Raw genomic sequence first — 24,787 nt, forward strand, 5'->3', positions numbered from 1 at the left:
GCTATTGATAAGCACGGCCCCAGTCTGTCTGAAATTGCTCACGACTGCTTGCAAACCTATAGGAATCAGTCCTGGTAATCTCTGATTTACAGTACCCATTGATCCTGGGCATTTTTAAAGCTTGTTTTCTCTCAATGACGTCTTCCATTTGCAACAGAGATAAACAACAGCACAGCAGAACCCTGAGTTATTCTAGCATCATAGATTTATGGCAGTAATTCCAGGACTCCAAATAGATTTTGAAGGCAAATAAAAAATGTCGATGGCACCAAATAAGCAGAAAAGTCTAGGAGTTACAAGGTTTGGTTTCTCTATAATCAGAATAAGACAATATAGGAGCTGTCCAGGTGTATAAACCAACTGGTGTTACCTAACCTCAACCTTCTAACTTTGTAGCACATTGTCAATTAGGAATTTGGATCCTATTGCATGGTGGTTATGAAATTGAGCCCTGGAGTTGGAGACCTGGGTTCAAACTCTCTACCCTCTATCAGTGATGTTACCTGAGAGAGTCGGGTAACCTCTCTGAGTCTCCCTTTCTTCATCTTTACATGTGAATAATAACATAAGTTAGGGTTGTTGTGATGACTAGCTTTATGCATAGTAGATAATCCATACCAATAGATATTATTGTTGTTCTTACTACCAACGTATTACCAACCTCATCACTTTGCTACACATTAATCTTACTTATGTATAATGTGTAATGTCATGTCCTAGAGGATTATAGAATGAGATGGGAAATTGTTAATTTTTAGATGTGAAGTAGCTTAAAAGGATATCTAACTTCTTTAAACTACTTGAATTATTCATATCTGCATAATATGCTAACGTCGTCGTTACATACTAAAACATCGATGTGGAAAATTACAGAATGAAGGAAAAATGTGCATTTTGTTAAAAACAAAGCAACACCAAAAGAGAAGAGATGGTAACAAGAACTGAGATGACCAAGTAATAATCAGTAGCCATCTTTCTGAATAAACAGGACTGACTTAATTAAAATGAGTACCATTATTGTTAAGACAGCATTTGAAAGTCTTTTTAGGTGTGAACCATCCTCTTGAGGTCTTGCTCACAGTGCGGGTTTTCTGTAACCTGCTACCTAACAATTAAGGGTGGGTATAATAGCCCACTTTTTGTCCCCCAATTATGCCCTTGCCGTGGTGGGGTTAGAATTCATATGGTTTGTCATTTGCAGTGTAATGGCATCCGACTGATCCTCCACATTCATTCAGCCTCTGTGACTCTTAGGACTCAGGCTCATTTTTAAATTAACTTTTATCTGCCAAGTAATGAGCACATCAGTTTTTTAATATCACGGAAGTTTCATCTAGGAGCCTTTTCTTTTTTTATTACGAGAATCACTTCCCCTGCCCCTCCCCTTCTTCCATGATGTAATAAAACAGAACCTACCCAGTGTAGTACACAACTCAGGATTTCATTATATCCTGCTTGATGGGAGAGACTATTTACACAGAGATGAAGTGGCATGCCTTCACTAGATTATTTCATATGAGGCAAATGTGGTTTTATATAACAAAATAGGTCTTTTTACATTTTGTGAGCAAACTAGCTGAGTCAAAATCTTCTCACAGGAAGTCTGGATATTTCCTCAGATTTTAGAATTGTGTAACAGTGTCTACACATACTCAGGAATAGGTGAATGCATATTGGTTCTGTGGTACATATATAGCAATTTCTTTTGTGTATCTATCTGCTTATTGTGGGAGGGATAAGCCCAAGGTAGGCTTTCTCTTAAAAGTATTTTAAAACCATTAGGACTATTAGCTCCAATTTGGGAGGGAAAAAGACATTTGTTCAAAGATTCAAGTTCATTACTCCTTTTTTTCCAAGATAACATATTAAAGTACCACAAATTTGAATTTTGGGAGGTACTTTCACACTTAATCACAAGGCTCTGCAAACAGGGCTTTCTTCTAATTACCATTCAAAATGTTTTTATTTTAAAGTTCAAGTCTCCATAATATATTGATTAGATTAGATGTCTGTAAAATTTATTTTACTCCCTTAAAGAATTTTGAAAAATTATATTCATACTTGTGTAGATGACATCTAATTTTGTTTTTATTAAAAAATCTAAATAGTTCAAAGAACATCATTTCTGGCCTACTTATTGGTATTTTAAAACACACCCACTGTATCCATTTTTAGATGAATCCAATGGAGTTATTATTTGATTCTATCTTCCATTAAGAAATTAATGAAAAAGTTCCTCTTGAGCAGTTGGAAATTTTACATGTTCCTTTTGTTCTCTATGAATTTGTACTTCCATTGTACTTCCCTCAAAGAATTATAGCATAAGAAAATACTTTTTATACTGGAAAGCATTTTATTGGTCACCCTACTATATTTCTTTGCCACACAAATATGTACAAAAGTTTAAATAATTTTTTGCCCATGACCCTACTGCTTTAAGTATCAAAAATTTATTTGGGGTTGAGTGATATTATTAATAAATATTATTAGTGCACAATTGTCCCAAACAACATAAATGTGTTATACATTTTAATAATCATTAAAATTAAAAAGTAAAAATTCTATTAGAAATGTCTGGGGCTTATTTTTTCTAAAATTAGTTTGCATATTTTTGGGGGAACAAATATTATTTATTTCTAGAATGGGTCATGATTCAGCATAAATTCTCTTCCCATTTTTCATCTTATAGATGTGTTGAGAAAGCTTACTCGCATAAATGAGTAGATGAGAATGGAGTTTTGTTATAGCAATGTCATTAATTTCTTCAAATTCCTTCTGAGTTATATGTCCTGATCATATAGTGATCTGTTATCAAAAATTATTTTTGATGGTCTATCAGCTGATGAGTAGATTAGAACTTCCAATTTTATTGAAATAAAAAAATTGGGAACCTCCTTATATGCAAAAGAGTACATTACCCCCGCATTAGAATCAGTCATTTTTGTCAACACCAGCACCAATATTTCATTAGCACCAGAAAGGTTTGCCTCCTAGCAATGTACTATGTGGTGATATTTGGGATGAAAGAGAAGGAAGATTTTCTTTTACAAAATAGGAGTAGGTAATTAAGAAAGACAACAAGGTATTTTTACATGCAGAACATTCTCAGATAAATTTTTGTTAAATCTACACATGAAGGTTGAGAAATTTAAGTTTATTTCCTAAACAATTATCCACACTCCGTGCCCCTCTGAGAGTTGTTGTGCCCCCTGTCAGTGTGTGTGTATGTGTGTGTGTGTGTGTGTGTGTGTGTGTGTGTATGTGTCTGCATCTGGATATTCTGGGCTATACTGGTTTCACCCATGTGAGTCCTTGGATCCACGTACAAGAAAGAAGAAAGTAGGAGGAGGGTCAGTGGTGGAAAGAGAGAGAGATTGAGAAAGATTGGTGGGGTTTGGGGGGAGTGCAGAGATGGAAAAATCTATGCCCAGTCTGTCATATACTAATAGAACAATGCATTTCAAATAAGTGCAAGTCACACTGTCTAAATAACCAGTGAGAAAAATGGTTGACTGGCTCCATAATGCTGGAATTATAAATAAATCTGCAGTAAGCTTCACTTTTCCCTTGATCTCATGAGATTTCCAACCATTTATTTCAGAGGGGCTGCTAGCAATCTTGTGATACTTTTCCAATTCAGAGACACAAAAGAATGGCAGACATCATGGTTCTGTTTCAGATCCAAGAGATGTGGATGAAAAAAAAAATGTGATTTAAAAAAAAATACCTGCCCCAAGGGCTTGCCTAACTCCAAAGCGCTTCAAGCTGTGGTAAAGAAATCAGAAGGGATGGAAAGACTTATTTCAAGAAGTAAGCCACTTAAAAAAAAAAAAAAAAAGAAGAAGAAGTAAGCCACTTACAATGAGTGGGCCCCGGTTGTTTTCCCGATACTTGTTCTGGAAGAAAATGTAAACGACGGTGGCGGCCAGGGAGTAGAGGAAGGCGAAGACAGCGACCGTGACGAAGAACTCAGCAGAAGATGAGGAGTCACCAGTCAGTGCCAGCTTCTGCCGCTCCTTCCCCTCGCACGTGGGCACCTCAAAGGTCACCTGCTGCAACCTGAAGTGTCAGAGTGAAGGAGACTTTACAATGCAGATGAGACCAAGTGGAGTGGGGTGGGGGTGTGTGTGGACATGTTTTAAAGCAAAGCAGGGGTGATCAGGGAGTTGGAAGGCATGCTTTCATGACAAGTTCATTAAAGAAATTACAGATTTATGCTGGAAATGTGGAAGTAAACATTGCAGGGAAGCATAATTCCACTGGGTTTCCCAATATCTAGTCACCCTAACAGAGGTGAGGGTGGGGAGGGAGAGAGAACCTGAAATGATGATAAATTACGATATCTGACATCCTCCAGCTCAAACTACCCAGTACTTTCTCATTGTGCTTGGACTCAAACTCCAACTTATTAATGTGACCCACCAGATCTTACATCAGGTCCTTACATGGCTCATTTCTGGCTTACAGTCATTTCATTGACTGTTCTCTTTTCCTGAATCACCCTGTCCGCTGATATTTTCCATGGCTGGCTCCTTGTTGGTATTCAAACGTCATCTCCTGGGAAAGCCTTTTCCTGACTACTAATCCAAAATAGCTCCTTTCTTGTGGACATTTGCTATCCCATTGCCCTGGTTAGCATCATTCATTCATAGCACTCATCACTAGCCACATTATCTTGATGAAGTATTTAATTACTTTTTTTTCCTTCACTGCTCTTTCCATGATAATGGCATCTTGATTTTCTTGTTCTATGTGTATCCTGAATGCCTGACACTTGTTAGACACTCAGTATATAGGAGTTGGATAAATGAACGAACATTCTTGTTTCTGTAAGATGACAGATCAATACTAATTTGATTGAACTTTAGAACTTCTATTTTAGAGAGTAAGTTCTATCAGGAAAGCATTCAGGCTCAATATATTACCTAATAGAGGAAAAATAAGATTTGGGGGATAATACTTTCTGCTCAATAAATGACACCTAAGGGAATGTGTTATATCTAGTATTGTAGCTCATGCTGTGAACTAGGTGGTAAATTATAATTTAATATAGGAGCTAAAATTCTGCTTCATAAGAAATGACTAAATTATTCCTTGAGTATTAGGAAGGCACTCAGAATAGCCCTAGCAGTGATATCAGCAAAGTACCACTTGGAAAATTATCTATGAAGGTAACAATAATAATAAAGCCATTGATGAACCTGGTAGTTTCCCAATTAATATTTAGAAAGTATTTATCATACAAAGCAAAACTTGATCCCTTTAAAACAGATATGTTGTACACATTCTCTTATACTTTAGATAATATAATGACAAAATAGTAATAACAATAGCAACTATCATTCGAGTGTTTCTTGTTTTTTTTAAGAAATTTATTTATTTGAGAGAGAGAGAGAGAGAGAGAGAAAGCAGAAGGAGGAGCAGAGGGAGAGACTCTTCAAGCAGATTCCCAACGGAGCATGGAGCCCAGCATGGGGCTCAATCCCATGACCCATGAGATCATGACCTGAGCCCAAACCAAGAGTCAGATGTTCAATCAACTGAACCACTCAGGTATTCCAACATGGGAGCATTTCTTATATGCCAGATACTGTGTTTTATACTCTTTATTTAATTGAATGCCCATGTCATAGGCACTTTATTGCCCCCACCCCCTTTACAGAATAAGAAATGGGCTTAGAAAGATTCAGTAATTTGTCCTAAGTCACGTGGCTAGTAAATTGGGCAGAGATTTAAATCTGTGTTTGACTCCAGAGCTTGTGTTTTTAATTTCTACATTAACCTGTTTCTGTTAAATGATGAGACTATTAGGTAGTATGAATGCTTTTTAAAGTGAAGGTCATGGGCCACTAGCATTGCAATCACTAGAGGCCTTGTTAAAAACACATTTCAGGGTCTAGTCCTGGACCACCTGAACCAGAATCTCCAGGGACATAGCTTCCTTGACAACCAGTGTGGGAAAGTCTGATCCCTCTGATTCCTTATTTCTCAGAAACCCAGTCTTTTTAATTTATTGCTTGCCTTAAGAGAGAGCTGTTTACACAGTCTACTTGATCTTGCTTGTGTATACTGAGAGTCCTCCTGTTTCTTATCAACCAGAAAGGTGTATGCTTCAGTACAATTTAGGAAAATAGAAGTATTTGTCATGGTTATATTGTAGAGTCCCTTTCCTCCCCTTGCCAAAGATAGTAAAATCAATAATTTGGTCTGTGGGAATGCTGAAAAATGAAATAGCTTTAAAAGGTAATCATGGCAATTTTCTCAAATAGGTGATTTTCAGAAAATATACACATTTTTTTCCCATTGTTTTATAATATGTCATTATTCCACAAATTTTTAGGAATCAGCCAGTAGTTCACACAATGGCTAGATGCTGGGATAGAGTAAGGAACATAGGATGGGCCCTACTCATGTTGAACTTCAAGTTTAGAGGGAAAAGATCGTTTTTCTGAGGGGAGCCCGAGGCTAGCGTGGGGTGAGGCAGTCAAGGTGATTCCCTATGAAGTGACTTTTAAGCTACAGCTTGAAAAATGGGTAAAAATCATCTAGATTGAAAGTTAAGAATGAAAACACAATGAAATATGACTATATATCCACTAGGCTATAATAAAAAAGAGCATAAGATTGGATTAACAAGTGTTGGTGAGATTGGGTAAGAATAATAAAATAAAATTGGAATTTAAGTTCTAATTAGACAGATTGGGACTTCCGTATATTGCTAGTAGAAATGTAAAATGGTGCAGCCACTCTGGAAAAACAGTCTGGCAGTTTTTCAAATGGTTAAACATAGAGTTAGCATATGATCCAGCAATTCTACTTCTAGATACATACCCAAGAGAAATGGTAGCATTTGTCCGCACAAAACCTTGTACAAGAATGTTCATAACAGCAGTATTCATAATAGCCAAAAAGTGAAAACAACTCAAATGTCTATCAACTGATAAATGGATAAATAAAATGTGGTGCATCCATACAATGGAATATTATCTATTAGTGACAGGAATGCAGTGCTGATGCATACTACAACATGAATGAACCTTGAGAATGTTCTACTAAGTGGAAGAAGCCAGTCACAAAGGAACGCACATTGTATGATTCCATTTGTATGAAATGTTCAGAAAAGGCCAATCTATGGAGACAAAGAGTAGGCTGGCACTTGCCTAGGGGTGGTGGTGGTGGTTGTGGTGGGGATAGGAGAATTGGGAATAATGGCTAGCTAAGTGATGCAGGATTTCTTTTTTGAGCAATGAAAATGTTCTAGAATTAACTATGGTGGTGGATGCACAACTCTGAATATTCTGAAAACCAACAGTGTGTACATTTTAAACAAATGAATTGTATAGTATGTGGATTATATCTCAATAAAGCTGTTAAAAAATAGGTAAGAAGGAGCATGTACCAAGATCTTGCATAGGCCAGGAGCACAGCACATGGGAAGAGATGAAATATGTCCTGAAAAGTTGGAACATGGAAGGAAAAGAGAATGAGTGGTTTCAGGTGAGATGAAGAAGTCACCAGGGGACCTCACCATGAGGTATGGTGGGCCAGGTTATTAATTGGAGTCTTTATCTTGAGATGAAGATTGCAAAGATTTTTTTATAATGAACATATAAAACAAAAATAGCAGGCAGGGCCATGTCACCTGCTGCACACTTGCTTTCCACATGCCAGGAACAGTGGTGTTTCCAACACCAGTTCCTTCAGGTGACATGCACAGACTGGGTCGGCAATCTTTGTGTGTGGTGGGGGCAGCAGGGAGCAGAACAATAAAAGAATTGGGTGTTTTCTTTCCCTACGCATTCAGCTTAATATCAACATTTTCCCTACTGCTAACTGATTATGATTATTTACAGTAATTTTAATTGTGGTTATCTGTACAAGGCACACATGCACAAAACTCAACTAAGAAGTCTGCTGTGCTTATTAATGCCAGTGATTTATAGCTTGGTATTTAGTCCACCAGTTACACTGGGGTGAAATCAAGAGAAAGAAGGGAAATTGAAGTGAGTTCTAAGCTAATGCCTATTCTGTGGAAGGGAGTAGGGATCATTTATAAAGAAAGAGCATGTCAGCTCAAAATAGTCTGAAGCATAATAATTCATTTGACTGAACATTTTTAACACTATATGATGATATATATTACTAAACGCATATATTTTAACAGAGGAGTTCTTTTAAGCATCAGCTACATATAATGCATAAATATGTATGGTTTGTTGTGGAGGGAGAGATTTTTATAGTCAGCATGCGTTTAGCAACTGTAATAATTTTGGGAGCAGATATCATTCATTTAGAACCTAAACAAGGAAAAAAAAAAACCCTGCTCTGTACAGATAGAGCATGTCGGTTGACAGAATCTGGATGCCAGTGGGGCCACCTCTGATCTTCTGAGGAACTTGTCAGGGAGCAATTGCTGAGCCTGCAAAAGGGACCAAATCCAATTCTGTTGATTTCAAATGTATAATTCCCTTCTGGGTTGGCCTGACTCAATCAAGAGGTAATTGAATTTCATTGGATTTTACTGCACTGTGTCCACCAAAGAAAAGCCTCCATGTTAGGGTAGTTTTTTTAAAAACATTTTTACCAACAAATAAACACAGTCTTAATAATTTCACTGCTGCCTCAATGACACTAAAAGGGACTGCTAGGCACTCATAGTTTTTAATTCTGTTTGTGGGGACTGGAAAAATATTAAGCAAGTTGGCATTGCTTTATTAATAAAAATGTTTATGATAACAAGCACTGACATTTTTCAGCCTGTAGGGATTATGCTAGCTTCTCTACTGACATATTTCTCACCTAATGCTCTTAACACTTTTCTTAGGTAGGCACTATTGCTAGGACCATTATACATATGGGAAGACTGAGGCTTAGAATGTGCAGTAAGCTTGTCTGAGGTCATGTGGCTCATGGAGGGCAGGGATGAGTCTTGAATGCAAGATTAGGTGGAACCCACACTAGTAACCACTATATGTTTCTGCTCCTCAAGTTACAACATCCTTAGATTTCCAGCTGAATGTCTATAAAAATGACCAAGCCATCTAATCTAATGGTATGCAGATGACTTATACTGAATAGGATTCTAAATCAACATTCCTTGTGCTTCCACCTTGAAGTGTGTGAATACTGCACTGTACATGTGACCCAGCAATGACAGAGCTGAATCCCTGCAGACCAGTCAATAGGAAGTCATTAAAAGCTTCCCATTTTCCAAATTTTGACCTGGGTTATTTTAACATTTGCCTCAGAAGCAAGCAGAGGGCAAATGAACCTGAATGCATCATGTACTGAAACTGTGATATCGTAGTGCCCCTGGTTCTTTATACAAAGTGAGATATTCAGTACAGAAAGGCACAGATTCATGTTTAGGCACTGTACCATTATGGACATCTGGTAATAAGACTTTTGAAATTATTGACAATATCTTTCACCTGCTGTGGAAGAAAATAGGACTAAAGCTCCTAACAGAGCATCTGAGGGTGGCTCAGGGAGAGACAATAATGACATGTCCCAGTGGTGGTGATCCCACAGGAGCAAACATAGAAAGCATTAAGGATGTTGGGGAGCAAACTGCTGTCACTGAATTTCTCACAGCTAGAATTAAAGCAGCTAAGGGAAGATTAGAGGGCAACTGGCAAATTGTGGTGCTAAGCACGTTTCTCTTTACTTGATCATTTTCTGCAGCCCCCGTTTCAATCCTTTTATCAGTTGATAGAGACTTTAATCCTCTTGCTCCATTTTTTCTCTCTTCCTAATATGAAATATTGGCATTTGCCTGGTTGTAGATTGACTTATCTTTTGCTAGCCATATGTGTCTGCATGATAAATGCATTTGTGTGGACAGGTATACACTCACACACCTCTTCTTGCTTAGCCTTTATGATTCACAGCATAAATCACTACAAAATCCTGGGAGTTTAGCAACATCTTCACAAACTAGATCTCATTTTTTCTCCCCAGAAACCTTCTCCATTCTATAGATGAGGAAGTTGGAGCTCAGTCATCTTGAAAGAATCATCAAAGATTACCCAGTTGGCATAGAGAAGAGGCAAACTTGGAAAACAGCTTTAAGGTGTTTTTATTTTTAAACCTATGATGCAAATTCCATCTCTAAGGTTTCCAAACTACTGAATTATCCATGATCCTCAAGTCCTTCAATCATTCAGGAGGGCTATGTTGGAGCCCATGGGCCAGTCATTGGAGAAGCTAAGCAATGAGTTGTGAGGAATGGGAATGGAGATTGTCTAGGAAGTTGAAAAGGACAAGGCCCTCTCTCTGCCATGTCCCTGGTTTTCCTACAGTCCTTGAAGCAGGGCATATGGCAATGCTATATAGGATACTGGTGACAATTCTATACTGGATGGCAATCACTAATGACAATGGCATAGACCAGGCACCATACCCAATGTTTTCACATTTTATCTCACTTGAACCTTCAAACTTGATGAAGTGCATACTATTTCTCTTACTTTAGTGGCAAAGAAAGTGGGAAGAGAGCTTAAGTGACTTGTGGGAGTAAGGGCCTCAAAACAGAGCTTAAATGCCTTCAAAACTTACTCTAAAGCTCTCATATGAAAAAAAATGCAGTGCTATTAATTTTTTAAATCAATCACACATATACTGACTTCTTACATGATTGCTGGCTTTTCTGTTGGCCATTCTGTGGCTGGCTCCCTCTCTTGCCACTTTCAGTTGTGTTTCCACAGAAGAGTGGTCATAGGATGAATGTATGGGGTCTGGGACCTTTTTTTCCCACTGTTCCCTGGGCTCATGGGTGACTTCAAACTGGTTCTAAAGACTCACATATTGATTAGAACAAGGTTTTCCTTTATGCCACCAGCTCATCATGAGGCATATTTCTATGTTATGGTCCACTTCTGGGGAGATGACATCACAAGGGTGCAGGTACAGGATCTATTTGGGGTGGAAAGGGCAGAAGATGGGGACAAGGCAGGGACCGAGAACAGTCTTGGGAAATATGCTGGTTGCAGTGAGAACTGAGAGAAGACCATAGTACTTGGACTTAGGTAGCTAACGTTGGAAACAAGTTTGAAGACTTCAGCTTGCAAAGGAAAAAGGAGAGAGTTTGTTCGAGATACAGGACTCACTGACCAGAAGTATTAGTATATGCAGGATGACTCTGATGACTAAAAGGGTCATTACTAGACTCTATCCAACATCAAAGCAAGCAGAAATATAAAACGATCCAGTTCACAAACATCCTAAGAGTGTCTCAGGTATTCTAATGATGCTGTTTGTTCCCAGGAAGGTCAGTGGACCTGCACTCCTGTCTGCTAGACCTAAGAGCTGATCTCCAGCTTCCTTACCTTCAGGTAAATGGCATTTTTAGGCAGCCAGCATCATTTTCCAGACATCTTTGTCCTAGCCTTAGTCAAATCAAAAGCAGCTTCATCTCTTGTAACAACAACATATATTCACTAAAAATGTTTTCTTAAAAGACAAAAAGAAAGGGAAAGACAAAATGCTGTACTTCTGCTCTTACACACAATTAAGTCATTTCTCCTTGATGTGATTATGTATTAAATGTGTCAAAGTTTATTGTCTTCATAGGAGGAACTTTCCATTACTTTCTGTGCTCTCCATTCTATCATTAGAGAAGATAATTTTTTGAATAAATACTGAGCAGGGGGAACTGAGCAAGACACTGGAAAATGCAATCAAGGTTACTGAAAACAGTACTCTTTTCTACACGATTTGTTGTGCTTGCACACAAAAGGACATGGCTGGAAAGAGACTGCCCCCTTACCCAGCATGTGCCTTTCATCTCCATAGGCCATAAAGAAACATATCCAATGTATTGGAAGTATATTATGCTAAGAAGGATCTTTTCAAATTTCATCCCTGTCCCCTACAAGTTTGTGTTTACACAAATATTTCAAAATAAAAAGATAGACTACGAGGTGATTAAAAAGAAATGCACTGAGGCCCGGGGATGTCTTAGAGTGGAACCCAGAGAAGGAAAACTCTATAAAACACATTATAATGGCTTGCAAAGAGGCACTGCTATTTTCATGAAGCCATGATTTATTAATTTTAGATTCTTCAAATAGAATTTGAATCATAGAGAACTCAGACTGCCTCTACATTGTCAAATTAAAATAGATAATGAGGTCATTATCTGTATTTGCAGAGAAAAGCCTTTTTTCCTATCTTGTTTGTCTTCCTTGAACTGTGGTGCTGGACTCAAGTGAATTATGAAACAAAAAATCATCCCAGAATTTTCTTTTTTAAACTTGAATGTCTAGATAATGGATTATCTGTCCATTTTATTAGAATGATATAGAAAAGTTACATGAATAAAAAATGTAAAGTATTTAACTTGTTAATAAATAAAAAATATTTATTAATAAACATGCAGGTAGCATTGGAGAGGGCAGCAGAAATCTGTCTGGTCTCACATTTTGTTTAAATTTAGGTCAAATTGATTTGATTCATTAGTTTATTTATTTATTTTTTTCATTTATTTATGATAGTCACACACAGAGAGAGAGAGAGGCAGAGACATAGGCAGAGGGAGAAGCAGGCTCCATGCACCGGGAGCCCGACGTGGGATTCGATCCCGGGTCTCCAGGATCGCGCCCTGGGCCAAAGGCAGGCGCCAAACCGCTGCGCCACCCAGGGATCCCTGACTCATTAGTTTAGTCAAAATATGCTATTTTAAAAATGTAGCCAATATAGAAATGTTTATAAGAAAATAGAAGTTTGTTCATAATTCCATCCTCAGTATTAACAACTTACAAAAATGAAAAATCAAACAGGGTTTTCAACTTGCTGTTTATTACTTTATAGTATAACTAAAACACACCTTTTTTAAAAAAGGAAGATATACTTTATTCCTTTTAATAGTCTATAATATATGCACAGCATAGAAAAATTACAGTGCCAGAATGCTCCACATAGTTACATTGTACAGTTTTTTACAGTATTTTTTAAATGGTCCCCCACTGGTGGACATTTTGACTATTTCCAATCTAACTGTTAAAACAATGCCTTGAATATGTATTTTTGGATATTTGTATGATAACTTTCTTTGGATATATTTCTACAATTTATCCTTTCTGGGTAAAGGAGTGTATTGATCAGGGTTCTCTGGAGAAACAAAACTAATAAGATATATATTTTAATGAATACAAGGATTTATTTTAAAGGATTGGCTCATATGATTGTGGGTGCCAGCAAGTCTGAAATGCATAGGGCAAGCTGGTAGGCACAGGATTCAGGCAAGACTTGATGCTACAGTCTTGAGTCCAAAGCCAAGAAAACCAGAGTTTCTGCATTGCAGTCTGGAGATAAAATTCCTTCTTTTACAGGAGATCTCAGCCTTCGCTGATCAGACCTTCAACTAATTGGATGGGATCACTCATATCCTGGAGAATACTGATTTAATTAAAGTCAACAGATTGTAAATGTCAATCACATCTAAAAAAAGACCCTTATAGCACATCTAGACAAGTGTTTGGTCAAAAAACCTGCCACTATAGTCTAGCCAAATAAATACATAAAATTAATCATCATAACAATCAATAAATTGTGGTATATGCATACAGTAGAATAGTACTTAGCAACAAAAAGGAATGGGATGCTGATACATAAAACATGGGTAAATCTCAAGACAATTACGCTGAGTAAAAAAGAAATTAAAAAGTCAAGCTAAAAAAATAAAAAATAAAAATAAAAAGTCAAGCTAGATTAAAAAAAGAATAATTACTACAGTAATTATGAATTAAAGTCTATCATATAAAGTCTAAAAATTCAACTATTCCTTGGTGAAATTAAGCACATCAATGGTTGCCTTGAGATGGGATGAGAAGCAGGAAGGAGAATCATCAAGGGGAAGAGAAAATTTGTGGGCCATGGATACATTTCATATTTTGATCGTGGTGATGGTTACACAGGTATATATATATTTTTCAAAGCTTATCAAATTGTGCACTTTAGATATGTACAGTCAATTATATCTCAATAAATAAATATTTGTTTATACTTAAAAAAAATTAACCATCACAAGGGGTATGCAGTATTTCTAAAGACTTTGATAAGTATTCCCAAAAGACCCTGCTGAAAGGTTGTAGGAATTTGCAATCCCATGAAGAGTGTACTAGGGCTGTCCCTCTTGCATACTGTTTTTCTCTTTTAAAAAAGCTTTTATTATAGAAACCTACACAAAGTAGAGATTATCATATCATCACTTCCCATGTTTCTATTCCCCATGATCAACTGTCGCCAACTCATGGCCAATCTGTTTTCATGTTAACTACCACCTGGTGCCTCCTACCACCACCCCTCACCTGCCAATAGATTATTTGGAAATGAATTCCAGACATCATATAATTTCATCTATAAATATTCAGTATGTATTTTTAAAAGATTAGAATTCTTAAAATACATAGCCACAACACAGTTAAATTCACACCTTAAAAATAGTTAATTTTTTATATCATTAATTATCTGTCAATGTTCAAATTATCCCATATGATTTTAAGTTGGTTTATTTAATCATGACCCGGAGAAGTTAGTACATTGCATTTGGTTGACATGTCCCTCCAGTATCTTAACCTACAGACTCTTCCTCCTTCTTTATTTCCCTTTGCAATATGTGCAATATGAATATGCAGAAGGAATCAGGCCCTGTAGAGCCCCCTCACGTCTGTTAAATATCAGATTCAAGGATAAGGCTGATGCTCCTAAATGCTTTGCACCTGTTCCAGGGTTCCAGGTGGGAGATGAGGCGATAGAGAGGCATGTGAATAAAAGCAGCGATTTCCCAGCATTTTGGAGTTTGGGGATCAGTATAACTTCCAGGAGAAATTTGGTACCAGAGGGAACTATCAATTTTTTATTTAGGTAATTGAAGACATTCAAAATAAAAATTAAAATTAAGAACAGTAATTATCACTGTTACCAAAGTTTCATACAGTAAAAGATATATGAATACCCTGAAAGCAGGAGGGGAAACTTTCAGGACGAGAGCCAGTCATTTCAAATGGAATAGTTCCCAGAGTCTAGAGCCTGTAGAACAGAATCTGGGAACAAAAAAAGTGAGAGGACTTAGACTTGTGGGCCTATCTATGCACCAATTTTCAGGTGACCTTAAGTAGGACTGTTCTCTGGGTCTCAATGTTCTCAAATTTAAAATGAGTGGCTGATTGAAGGGTTAAGAGGTCTACAGATGAATTTCAGGGGTTCACAATAAATCTCAGCTTCATAATCATTTGAAAAATCATCTATCTGGGTCAGGTTTCATAATTGTATCATATTCTTCATAGGTGTCCTAACTCCAAAAAGGTTAAGATTTACTAAACTTGAGGATTTTGGTGACTGAGTGCTACAAGTGGAAATAACATCTGAGTTCTAAAGATTTCATTCAGGCTATTTCATGGACGTACATTTTGCCTGACATAGATTAAATTATTGATGGTCCTTTACCCTACCCATTATTTACCTCATCTAATCTTATATCTCGGGGCAACGTGCAGAAAAATATTAGAATATTAGTCTATTCAATGAGATTTAGTTTTCAATGCACCTATAGCCCTAGCATACCTCCTATTTGTCTCCATTTGAGGCCCACTGGAGCATCACTTTTTCACTTATTTTTTCCCCTAATTGGAAGGCAAGATAAAGTAGCTCCACCAACCACCAACTATGTGATCTTGGACAAATTTTGTGCCCATTTTGAGCCTCAGCTTTCTCATCACCTATATCTCAGGGATTTTGTAAGGCTCAACTAAGATAATGCAATACATTGCATTTACTGTAGTCTGCATATATTTAAGCAACTACAGTCACTATTCTTAGGTGTGCAAAGAATTTCTGAAGTTCAAAATTCAAGGTGTAAATCTAATTATTAAAGTTGATTTTAAAAATTCAAAATGCTTTCAAATTAGATTTCAAAGACCCGGAAACATGGCATGTTTTTTTACTATTTTGCTTTGTCAAAAAGTTACTCTACCAAGCCGTTATTTAGTCATCTGTCATTGCTTGCTGTCATGTCATTCTGTACATAATAACTGGCGTCACTGAATCTTCAGGATAGGGAACCTAGTAGAACCATTGCTGGGTGGGAAATTCAATATATTTACCAGGTTATAATGAAATAAATAGCAATTGCTTATACAGAAGAAAATGCAATCTCCTTTAAAACACCAAAAAGCTATTGCCCTGTCAAGTGGCTATGGAAGTGTACACCTCCAATTCTTCAGTTATTAATACATACCATATGTACCGTAATACCATAAATACACAAATCCTTTTTGGCAAAAAAATGTCTAAGACACAAGTCAATACTGTTCATTTTAGTTAATTAGAAACAGTTTGTTCCATATATTTATCAACTCAAGTTGGAAAAAGTGCCCTTTATTATCAGTAAGTATAATGTCACCCTTGTTTCTGGTACTTTGCCAGCAACCAGGGGATTAATCATACTATTTTCAGGTTGCAATTGGAACATGACAGGTAGGATTTCATTTTTTGCAGTGCAACCAGAAATCTTTTTAAAATATAAATCAGAGCATGTCAATCCCCTGCATTAAATTCTCCTCCAATGCTTCCCCTTGCACTTGAAGCTATAACCAAACTCCTGACTGGGGCCCACAAGGACTGACATTACCAGATCTTGTCCACCTATTTGCTATCACCATACCATCTTGCTTCTTTTTCTTCCTACAGCATTTCCCCTACCCAAGTCTTGGGGCCTTTGAACTAATCTCAAATAGCCCACTGTCAGCTTCATCTCTTCATTCAGGTCTCAGCTCAGATGAAACCACCTCTGAGAGGCCTCCCATGACCACCTAATCTAAAGAGTGTGTTCCATCTATTATTCTCTATCACATTATTCCCTTTAACTGCTCTTATTTATCACTCTTATCATCTAAATGATTGAAGTTATCCTGCTTATTTGTGTCTCTCCCATTAGAGTATAACTAGCAGGAAGGCAAGGATCCTATTAATTTTGTCTACCTCTCTTTAACTTCCAGGTCGTATCTGGTGCGGGGTTAATATTCAACATGTATTTGCTACATAAAAATGAAAAGGAGGGAGGGAAGAAAAAGGATAGAAAAAGAAAGGACAGATTTCATTAACTGAGAACAGATATTTATCTAGAAGCTGACCCTGCTCCTACCTCAAAGAATTGTAGAAAGAGATGCCTCAGCTATTCTACCAGAGGGAACCAGGCACTTGATCAAAGTCACACAGTGAATGAAAGAGTCACAACTCAAGCTTTCTGCTCCTGGATCAGTGGACCTTCTACTATTCTGCAATTCCCATGAGAAAGAGTCTCTCCAGTGGCCCAGAAGATCATGTCTGGAGGTTGGATCTAGAAGTAAAAAATAGAAGCAAACTCACATGCTTCTGGGGCCTGTTGGAGAAGCTCAACAGATTCCTCCCCTCCAGACCTTCTCAGGTCTTTCTCATAGGGCTCGTTATCTAAGGCACACCTGTGCAGCTGTGTGCTGGCTTTGCCTCATTGTCAGGACCGGGCTTCAGCACCATGCTTCCAGCAGATGCCTCATTCATTCATTCATCTACTACAAGCACTGTGCTAGGGATTATGCATATCAGAGTAAACAATAGGAGATGGTTTCTGCTCTCAGGGTATTTGTTCTTAGAAAAAGCAGACAACTGAACAATCTGTTTCTATAAGTAGCAATGAGGGTTAAGACCAGGTACAGGGGCCCTAAGCTAGTCTAGGGGACGGAGAAGGCTTACTGGCAGAGGGACATTTAAATGAGGATGGAGAGGGCATGGTGGCTAAAGAGCTGGAGCTCCAGGCCTGGAGGTGAGAAAGTGTCATTTGAGAAACTGTTTTGAGTCATTAATGATAATAGCCAACAATAACTAGTAGGTATTGATCCCTGTCTCTGTGCTAATCTTATATGCTTTACATGCTGTCTTTCCTTTACTCTTTATCAGAGCTGGGAGAGGTATAATCATTATTATCCCTACCCTACTGATGAGGAGACAGAGGCTGAACATATAGGAAGTCAATCTACCACAATTGGTCTGTCCAGAGGGATTCTCATTGCACAGTAGCATATTCTTCCTTTTGCTTCCCCAACAAATGCTTTTTATGCATCTCTGGCAAAGTAGATGCTTCTTCAGCCTTTCTCAGGGGCTCATCTATGTCAGTTCCATATATGTCTGCAGAAGAAAGGAGCTGTGCAAATTTTTCAGAATGGTTGATCAGGAAAAACTAGATTATTAAAAATTAATTGGCTGAAAATCAATTGGTCAAATAATTAACCTGAAACTGTCATGAGATTTTACCCAAGCTGTTTTGCTACCATGTTTTAAGTTGATGCTCCTCAATTTGAAGGCTGGTAAGAATGAAGATGTGTGTGTGTGTGGTGGTGGTGGAGGGGGGTATGTGGTAGAGAGCTTGGCCCAGGGCAACTAATACAGTGAAAATATTTTCCAAGAGGAAAATCTATCTTTCAGCAAACTGATTATTTGGAAAATTGGCTCTAAGGAAATGATTTTCCTGCATATTTGGTTTTGGTTGGGAATTAACCTTGGACCACTCCCACACTGGTTTTGGAACAGAATTCTTTCGGAATGACTTGGTAACTTTGAAGCCAATGCCATCATCTTCCCCTTGCCTGCAGTGGTGAAGCTAGCATTGAGAATGAGACTTAAGCCAAGCTGTCTGGGAAAAGGAAAGGAAAGTGGCTTCCTTCCCTCATCTGTTGGGAGTCTAGATACATGTTTCTGGTTTCAGATAATCCTCCATTTTGTCAGCTTAACCTCTTCCTGCTTATCCAAGCTAGTCTCCTGAACTTCTGTCTCTGAGAAATCACCCTGGTTCAGACCAATCTTAAATGAAAGGCAGTTCTATGCAAGGTCTAGCAAGGATTTGATTGAAAAGACACCAATATTTCATAGAAGAGTAAAAAAGGTCTTAAACAGAAAAATGGCACTTAATCACTGGGAAAATCCCAAAAGAAATAGAAAACAAAAACTCTTCTATGATTACATTTCCTTATGATTCATGGAATATTTGAAGGGAAGAGAACAGAAGCTCAATCTAGCTAAAAATCAAGGTGTAAACTATGTGAACATAGACTACAAATAAGTCTTGCAAGTAATTTTTATTTAACTTCTTAGAAATAATGTTTCTAAAAATTTTAGATCAGAATTCCTCAAACTGTGGTTCAGAGACCTGTGAGGACTCTGAAGCCCTTGCAGGGAGGCCACCAGAGCAATACTATTTTCAAACCAAAACACTAATATGCTATTTGTCCTTTTACACTCATTCTTTCACAAGCGTGCAGTAGAGTTTTCTAGAAGCAGCAGGTTGTGGGGTGTAGTCTTTGTTCTGATGACTAATGGAATGTCTACTTGCATATTCTAATATTTTACAAATCTCTCAGTTTTTACTTCTAATATAGTAAATAGCCATAGATATAATCCACACAAATAAGAAACTCTTTGTAGTAGTCAATCATTCTTAAGAATGTAGAGGGGTCTTGGGACTTAACATTTGAGAATAACTACTCTAGGTAATGACTTTTCACCCTCCCTAAATTATTTCATTTTCCTTAAGCCCATTTTTAGTAATTCAAGTAATATGGTCATGCATGGCCTAATTCACCATTTTACACAGGCAGTGCTTTCATTTGACAGATGTTTATTGAGTAGCTGTTGCATGCAAGTATCACACTAAACAATAGTTTTCTTATTATCATCAAAGAGTGTGATTCAGCTCCCTGTCCATAGCAAAACCTGAATAAAGGCTCATGTCTGAATTGCAGATGGCGCTACCTAGATATTGTCTAGCCCGCTAACTGTCCATGCATAATCCAGAAAGAAGAAGCCTATATCAGATTGTGAATGTTCCCTGGTCTTTGACATTTCACTTCTCAGGGCCCCTCAGGCTAGAGGCAAGACAAGAGTTGTCAGACTTAAATGTTCTATTGCAATGGTTATCCATTATAAACACTACCTATCTACTATAAACACCTCTCTATCTTTTATCTCATCCCCCAAAGGGAGTCACATACTGTGGTCTACATGTGGGAAGTTCCCCTATGGGAAAGCAAATGTTGTCTGGGTATCCCCATGTAGTGGACATCTGATATTTTTACTTACTTGGCAGCTGTTTTTCCTTTTCTAAACAGTTCCTTGATTTTCAGGTTTGAGCATCAGATCTATACATTATAAGTTGTCATGTTTTATCTCTTGAGCTTAAAAATTAGACAGGCATATTGGACCTTACTCCAGGACAAAGAGGCCAAAACAGAAGAAAATATGTGGAGAAAGAGACAAAGAGATTCTAGTTCCTTATTGTGTTCCTAGCACCTAGCACAGTGTCTGCACATTACATGTGCTCGAAAGCATTTATTGATTCAATTGACTTTAATCTAGCTGCTTTACAAGTGACGAGAGCACTCAGAACAGAGGCCCATTTCATCCTTTATCTTGGACAAGCTTCGGCTGCAAAATATGCCCACTGGCATATCAAAGTTTGATAAAATCCATTTTTTCTTCTCTCTTCTATTTACCCTCCCTCTTTGCTGTTACCTCATACCATTTCTCTAGTTTTTATATTTTCATTCCAAGTACCCTCTCGAGAAGGTAGTTATTTTATATCAGGACACTGGATATGCTGCTTGATTCAAAAACATGCTTTTCTGAAAGTATTTTTAACTTTGCATTTCTATGTTTAGCTTCTCTGGGCTCCTAAATCTTGTGAAAGAAATTTCACATTTGGCCAACCTATGCCAACATTCATAGTCTGGATCTGGAGCCAAGGAACATGAACCAAAGTAGATTAGGAGAATGAGTGAGAAGAGAAAGGGTTTTATAAAAGGGGGTTATAATTAGCAGGATTTAGTACTCAATAGGTTTGGCTCTTTCAATCAAAGAAAAATTAACCTATTCAAAACTCTATTTGTAATCTACACAACTATTTCAGAATCCCACTTATGTAAAGATTCAGTGGATCTGATGACCTGTAAATGATGCAGTCAGTAGAAAGGACTCATGCATCCTAGTGTCCTACAGATTGACTAGGAAAATAGCTTGTAATCCTGTATCTTTGGTTGGTCATTTTATAAGAAACCATGTTAAGAAGAGCTCACTTAACCAATCTCCTTTCCTTTCTCCATGTACAATTAAGGGGGTTTCTTCTGAGAAATTTGAGATAAGATTTATCTCTTATTTACTATCAAGTTGACTCCAAGAGTTAAAAAAAATACTGGCAGGACACTGTCCATTCCTCAAATCTGCTTGCCTATTTGGGTTTCCCTAAATGGCTGGGCAAGATGACAGCCTCACACTCTTACCTTATCAGCTTAGTATCCCTGATCATTAGAGGCCAACTCTCAGCTTCAGTAGAAAAATCCAAATTAGGTCACAAGGCCAAATATCTAAACCAAATACTGAGGCCAAGGGAATGGGTGCTGTAAATGGTCAGGCTGTCCTCAGGTGCTCAGGGTGTGTGTGATGTGTGTGTATGTGTGTGTATATGTGTGCACACATGCATGTGTGTGAGTATGTGCATGCGTATGTGTGAGTGTGTGTGTAAGAGTGTAGGATATAAGAGGAGGTGGCACTCCACACAAACATCACTGAATGGAATCTTCACTGAGAAAAAGGATTCCAGTACTAGAAAACGGAAACAATACAAATATACTGTATAGGTCTGTTCCCTAGAACATCATGCCTGTTTTTTCTTTTTCTAATCTTTATATCTCCCATGCCAAGTATGATACAGAGGCTCAACGCATATTTGTTGAGTGAACAAACATAGAGCTACATGCAGTAATATATATGCCTATCATTATAATAAGGACCACGTATGTGTATACTCTAATGTTGATATTTTGTTGAATTCATGTCCATTATGTTATAGCCTCCTTCCACCTTCCTCTTTCTCCATCTTATCATGCACAGGTTCATTTCTTTTTTGCACTTTTCTACTTAATTAGTCTTAAAGTATTACTCAGGTGCATTTCTTTCATGGAGGCTTCCCCAAGGATTACATGCCTCAGTATTTCCCTCATCTTTGAGTTATCAGTGCCTTGGTTTTCTATGTCTTGCCCTTCATGAATAGAGTGTTTTTAGAACAGAGCTCTTTAATCAGACACTCACATTCAAATCTCCACCATTTACATGCTTTGTCACCTTGGCAAACTTAATTTCCTTGTCTGTAGAGGATGACAGTAATAGTATCTCCCTCACAGGGTTGTTGCAAATACTAAATAATAACCATAAAAGGCTTAGAATTGTGCCTGGTACAGAGTAAGTGCTCAGTGAATATTGACTATGGTTATATCTGATGGAATAAACAGTTGTGCTCCTGTAGCAGACATGGGTGATGTCCTGCACCATGTTTCCTTGGCCCACCTGACTTTAGATAGCTGTTGCAGATGTTGATAAACCTCCCACCTAACCTCTTCTCTCAGTCTGAGGGCCTTCTTTGGCCAAAGAAGGCTTCTCTGCTGCAAGCAGGCACAGTTGGAGATATGTGGGAATTAAACCCTTGGATGCAGCCTTCAATCACTGAGGGATGAAAGTCAGTGGGTAAATGCTATTGCTTCCCTGCCCTCTGGTCTTAGGATTCTTGGGTGTATTCAGCACAGTTTCTCAGAGGATCTCCAGCAGGACTGAGCCTCAGTTCCCCACTGTGACTGGCTAGTGTTTGTCCTCCCTTTCTTCTCCCTCCTTTCCTTCTTTCCATTCCTTCCCTCCTCCCTCCCTCCCTCCCTCCCTCCCTCCCTCCCTCCCTCCCTCCCTCCCTCCTTTCCTTCCTTCCTTCCTTCCTTCCTTCCTTCCTTCCTTCCTTCCTTCCTTCCTTCCTTCCTCTCTCTTTCTGATATTTCTCTCTGCTATCTCACTTTGCCTGTTTCTTCCCTTGGGCCTCCTGGGATCACCTCACACATAAGTTTCCTGTACCAAGTCTTTGTCTTAAGGTCTGTCTTGGGAGAGTCTAAATTAACATAAGTCCCAACAGTCTCAATTATGAAAGTTATTTCTCAGGATATATTTATTTAGGACAGGTCACACCCATTTTTTTGTAGCTCTGGATCATTTGGCATGTTTTGTAACCTGACATCCAAACTGCTTAGTGAATAAATGATATATTTTGAGAAAAAGTTTAGTATTTAAATTCAAGAGAAGGAAGCTCTATCATATTTCTCATCACAGCTGATGAGATTAATTTGCTATTTACATTGCTATTAGGTTCAAATTTGGGATACACATGAAAGCTTGAACTTCTTTTGGGAAATTAAGCCTCGAAATTGTAACTTGTGAAAATGAGGCATAAAGTGGGTTTATTTATAAAAGTGACTTCACACTTCACTTGGTGGATTTTACTTTTTTGAGGAATCACCCATCTATTGAATGATTACTACTAACACACAGAGATGCCAAAATATAAACTACAAGCTACAGGATTGTGTATTTTTTTTTCAATAATACAAAAACTTCACACTTTGTTATTGAAAAAACAGATGTTCTGGTGCAGAAGTGGATAAGAGAGAAAAGGCCTTTGCTTTCTTTCAACTAAACAAATGGATAGAACAAAATCAGGAATCTGGCCAGATGAGGTTTACTCTTTCCAAATACATATAGTTAGACTCATGTTTGTTTTATGATTTACAAGTAAACTGCCATTTCCAAAAATGATTTGACAACTGCAGAATATATAAACAAGATAATATTTTAAAAAGTGAACAATAGAAAGATATACTAATAATGTGTAAGATTAAGATTGAAGACTGTATCAGTTAACTATTGCTAATACCACATAATAAACCACCTCCAAACTCAGTGACTTAAAACCATCACTACCTACTGTTACAATGAGTCTACACATGGCTGCAGCAGCTCTGCTTCATGCATGATCATTCTGGGCCTCAGGGTGAAGGGGAGCACATACTGTTGGGGTGAGGAAATGAACTGTGACCAATAAGTTTGTCCATAGCAGGGAATATTAGTTATCATACTGCTCTTTAATGTCCATTATCACCCTGGCCTCTTTTAATTCAAGATATTCTCATCTTTACACTAATGCTTCTTTCTGCTTAGAATTACTACCCCCTTATGTTTTCCCTTATATCTCACTTTCTATAACGTAAACTCGATATGAGATTTTTTTTTTTCGATATGAGATTTTTTTTGGTCTTTTTTTTTTTTTTCACTGACGGTGGTTTCCTATCTCTTGGATGCCATCGACTGCTTAAGTATTTGGATTTGTGCATCAAGTCTTACAGATTAAAACTCATTATAAGTTCTTAATCCTTTTGTCCATAAAATCTTTTTTTAAAGATTTTATTATTTATTCATGAGAGACACACAGAGACAGGCAGAGACACAGGCAGAGGGAGAAGCAAGCTCCCTGTGGGGAGCCCGATGTGGGACTCGATCCCAGGATCCCAGGGTCATGTCCTGAGCTGAAGGCAGATGCTCAACCACTGAGTCACTCAGGTGTCCCGATAATCTTATTCAGGTGTTTCAAACCATAGTAAGCTTAAGTAGTTGAGCAGGGAGATATTGTTTTGGAAGGACAGTAATCTGGATAAAAGTTATTCACCAGAAGCTCTGTTTCCCTTCACAAGAGACCCTGATTCAACTCTTAAAATATCTTGGGTTTACTGACAACCAAGGCTACATGCTCCAGTGAAATGTCTTAGGATCCTGCAATATAACTTGTTAATTGTGCAAGAGTATTCCATGTGGCAAGAATTACTTGTTTCTTTTAGGAAGCTCAGCTTATCCTAAGGATTGAGCTAGCATCTCATATCTAGATGGCAAATATTTA

At 37.7% G+C, this 24,787-nt stretch overlaps 1 protein-coding gene and 1 long non-coding RNA gene across 4 annotated transcripts in view; one reads left to right on the forward strand and one right to left on the reverse strand.

Moving 5' to 3' along the window:
* LOC144289806 (uncharacterized) overlaps positions 1 to 13,461 on the forward strand; it is a 128,883-nt gene extending 115,422 nt beyond the window's left edge. The window contains exons 9-12 of one of the 2 annotated variants that reach the window (XR_013357774.1): positions 5,369 to 5,553; positions 9,961 to 10,072; positions 11,266 to 11,333; positions 13,332 to 13,461. This is a non-coding gene — a long non-coding RNA (uncharacterized LOC144289806). The remainder of the gene's footprint in view (positions 1 to 5,368; positions 5,554 to 9,960; positions 10,073 to 11,265; positions 11,334 to 13,331) is intronic. The other variant, XR_013357776.1, reaches the window with a different exon arrangement.
* SYNPR (synaptoporin) overlaps positions 1 to 24,787 on the reverse strand; it is a 291,170-nt gene that overhangs the window by 41,716 nt on the left and 224,667 nt on the right. For both annotated transcript variants that reach the window (XM_077858229.1, XM_077858230.1), the window contains one exon: positions 3,861 to 4,059. In XM_077858229.1, coding sequence (XP_077714355.1) covers positions 3,861 to 4,059 — 199 coding nt within the window. The remainder of the gene's footprint in view (positions 1 to 3,860; positions 4,060 to 24,787) is intronic.

This window comes from Canis aureus, chromosome 19 (assembly GCF_053574225.1).
Source record: "Canis aureus isolate CA01 chromosome 19, VMU_Caureus_v.1.0, whole genome shotgun sequence".
NCBI lineage: Eukaryota > Metazoa > Chordata > Mammalia > Carnivora > Canidae > Canis > Canis aureus.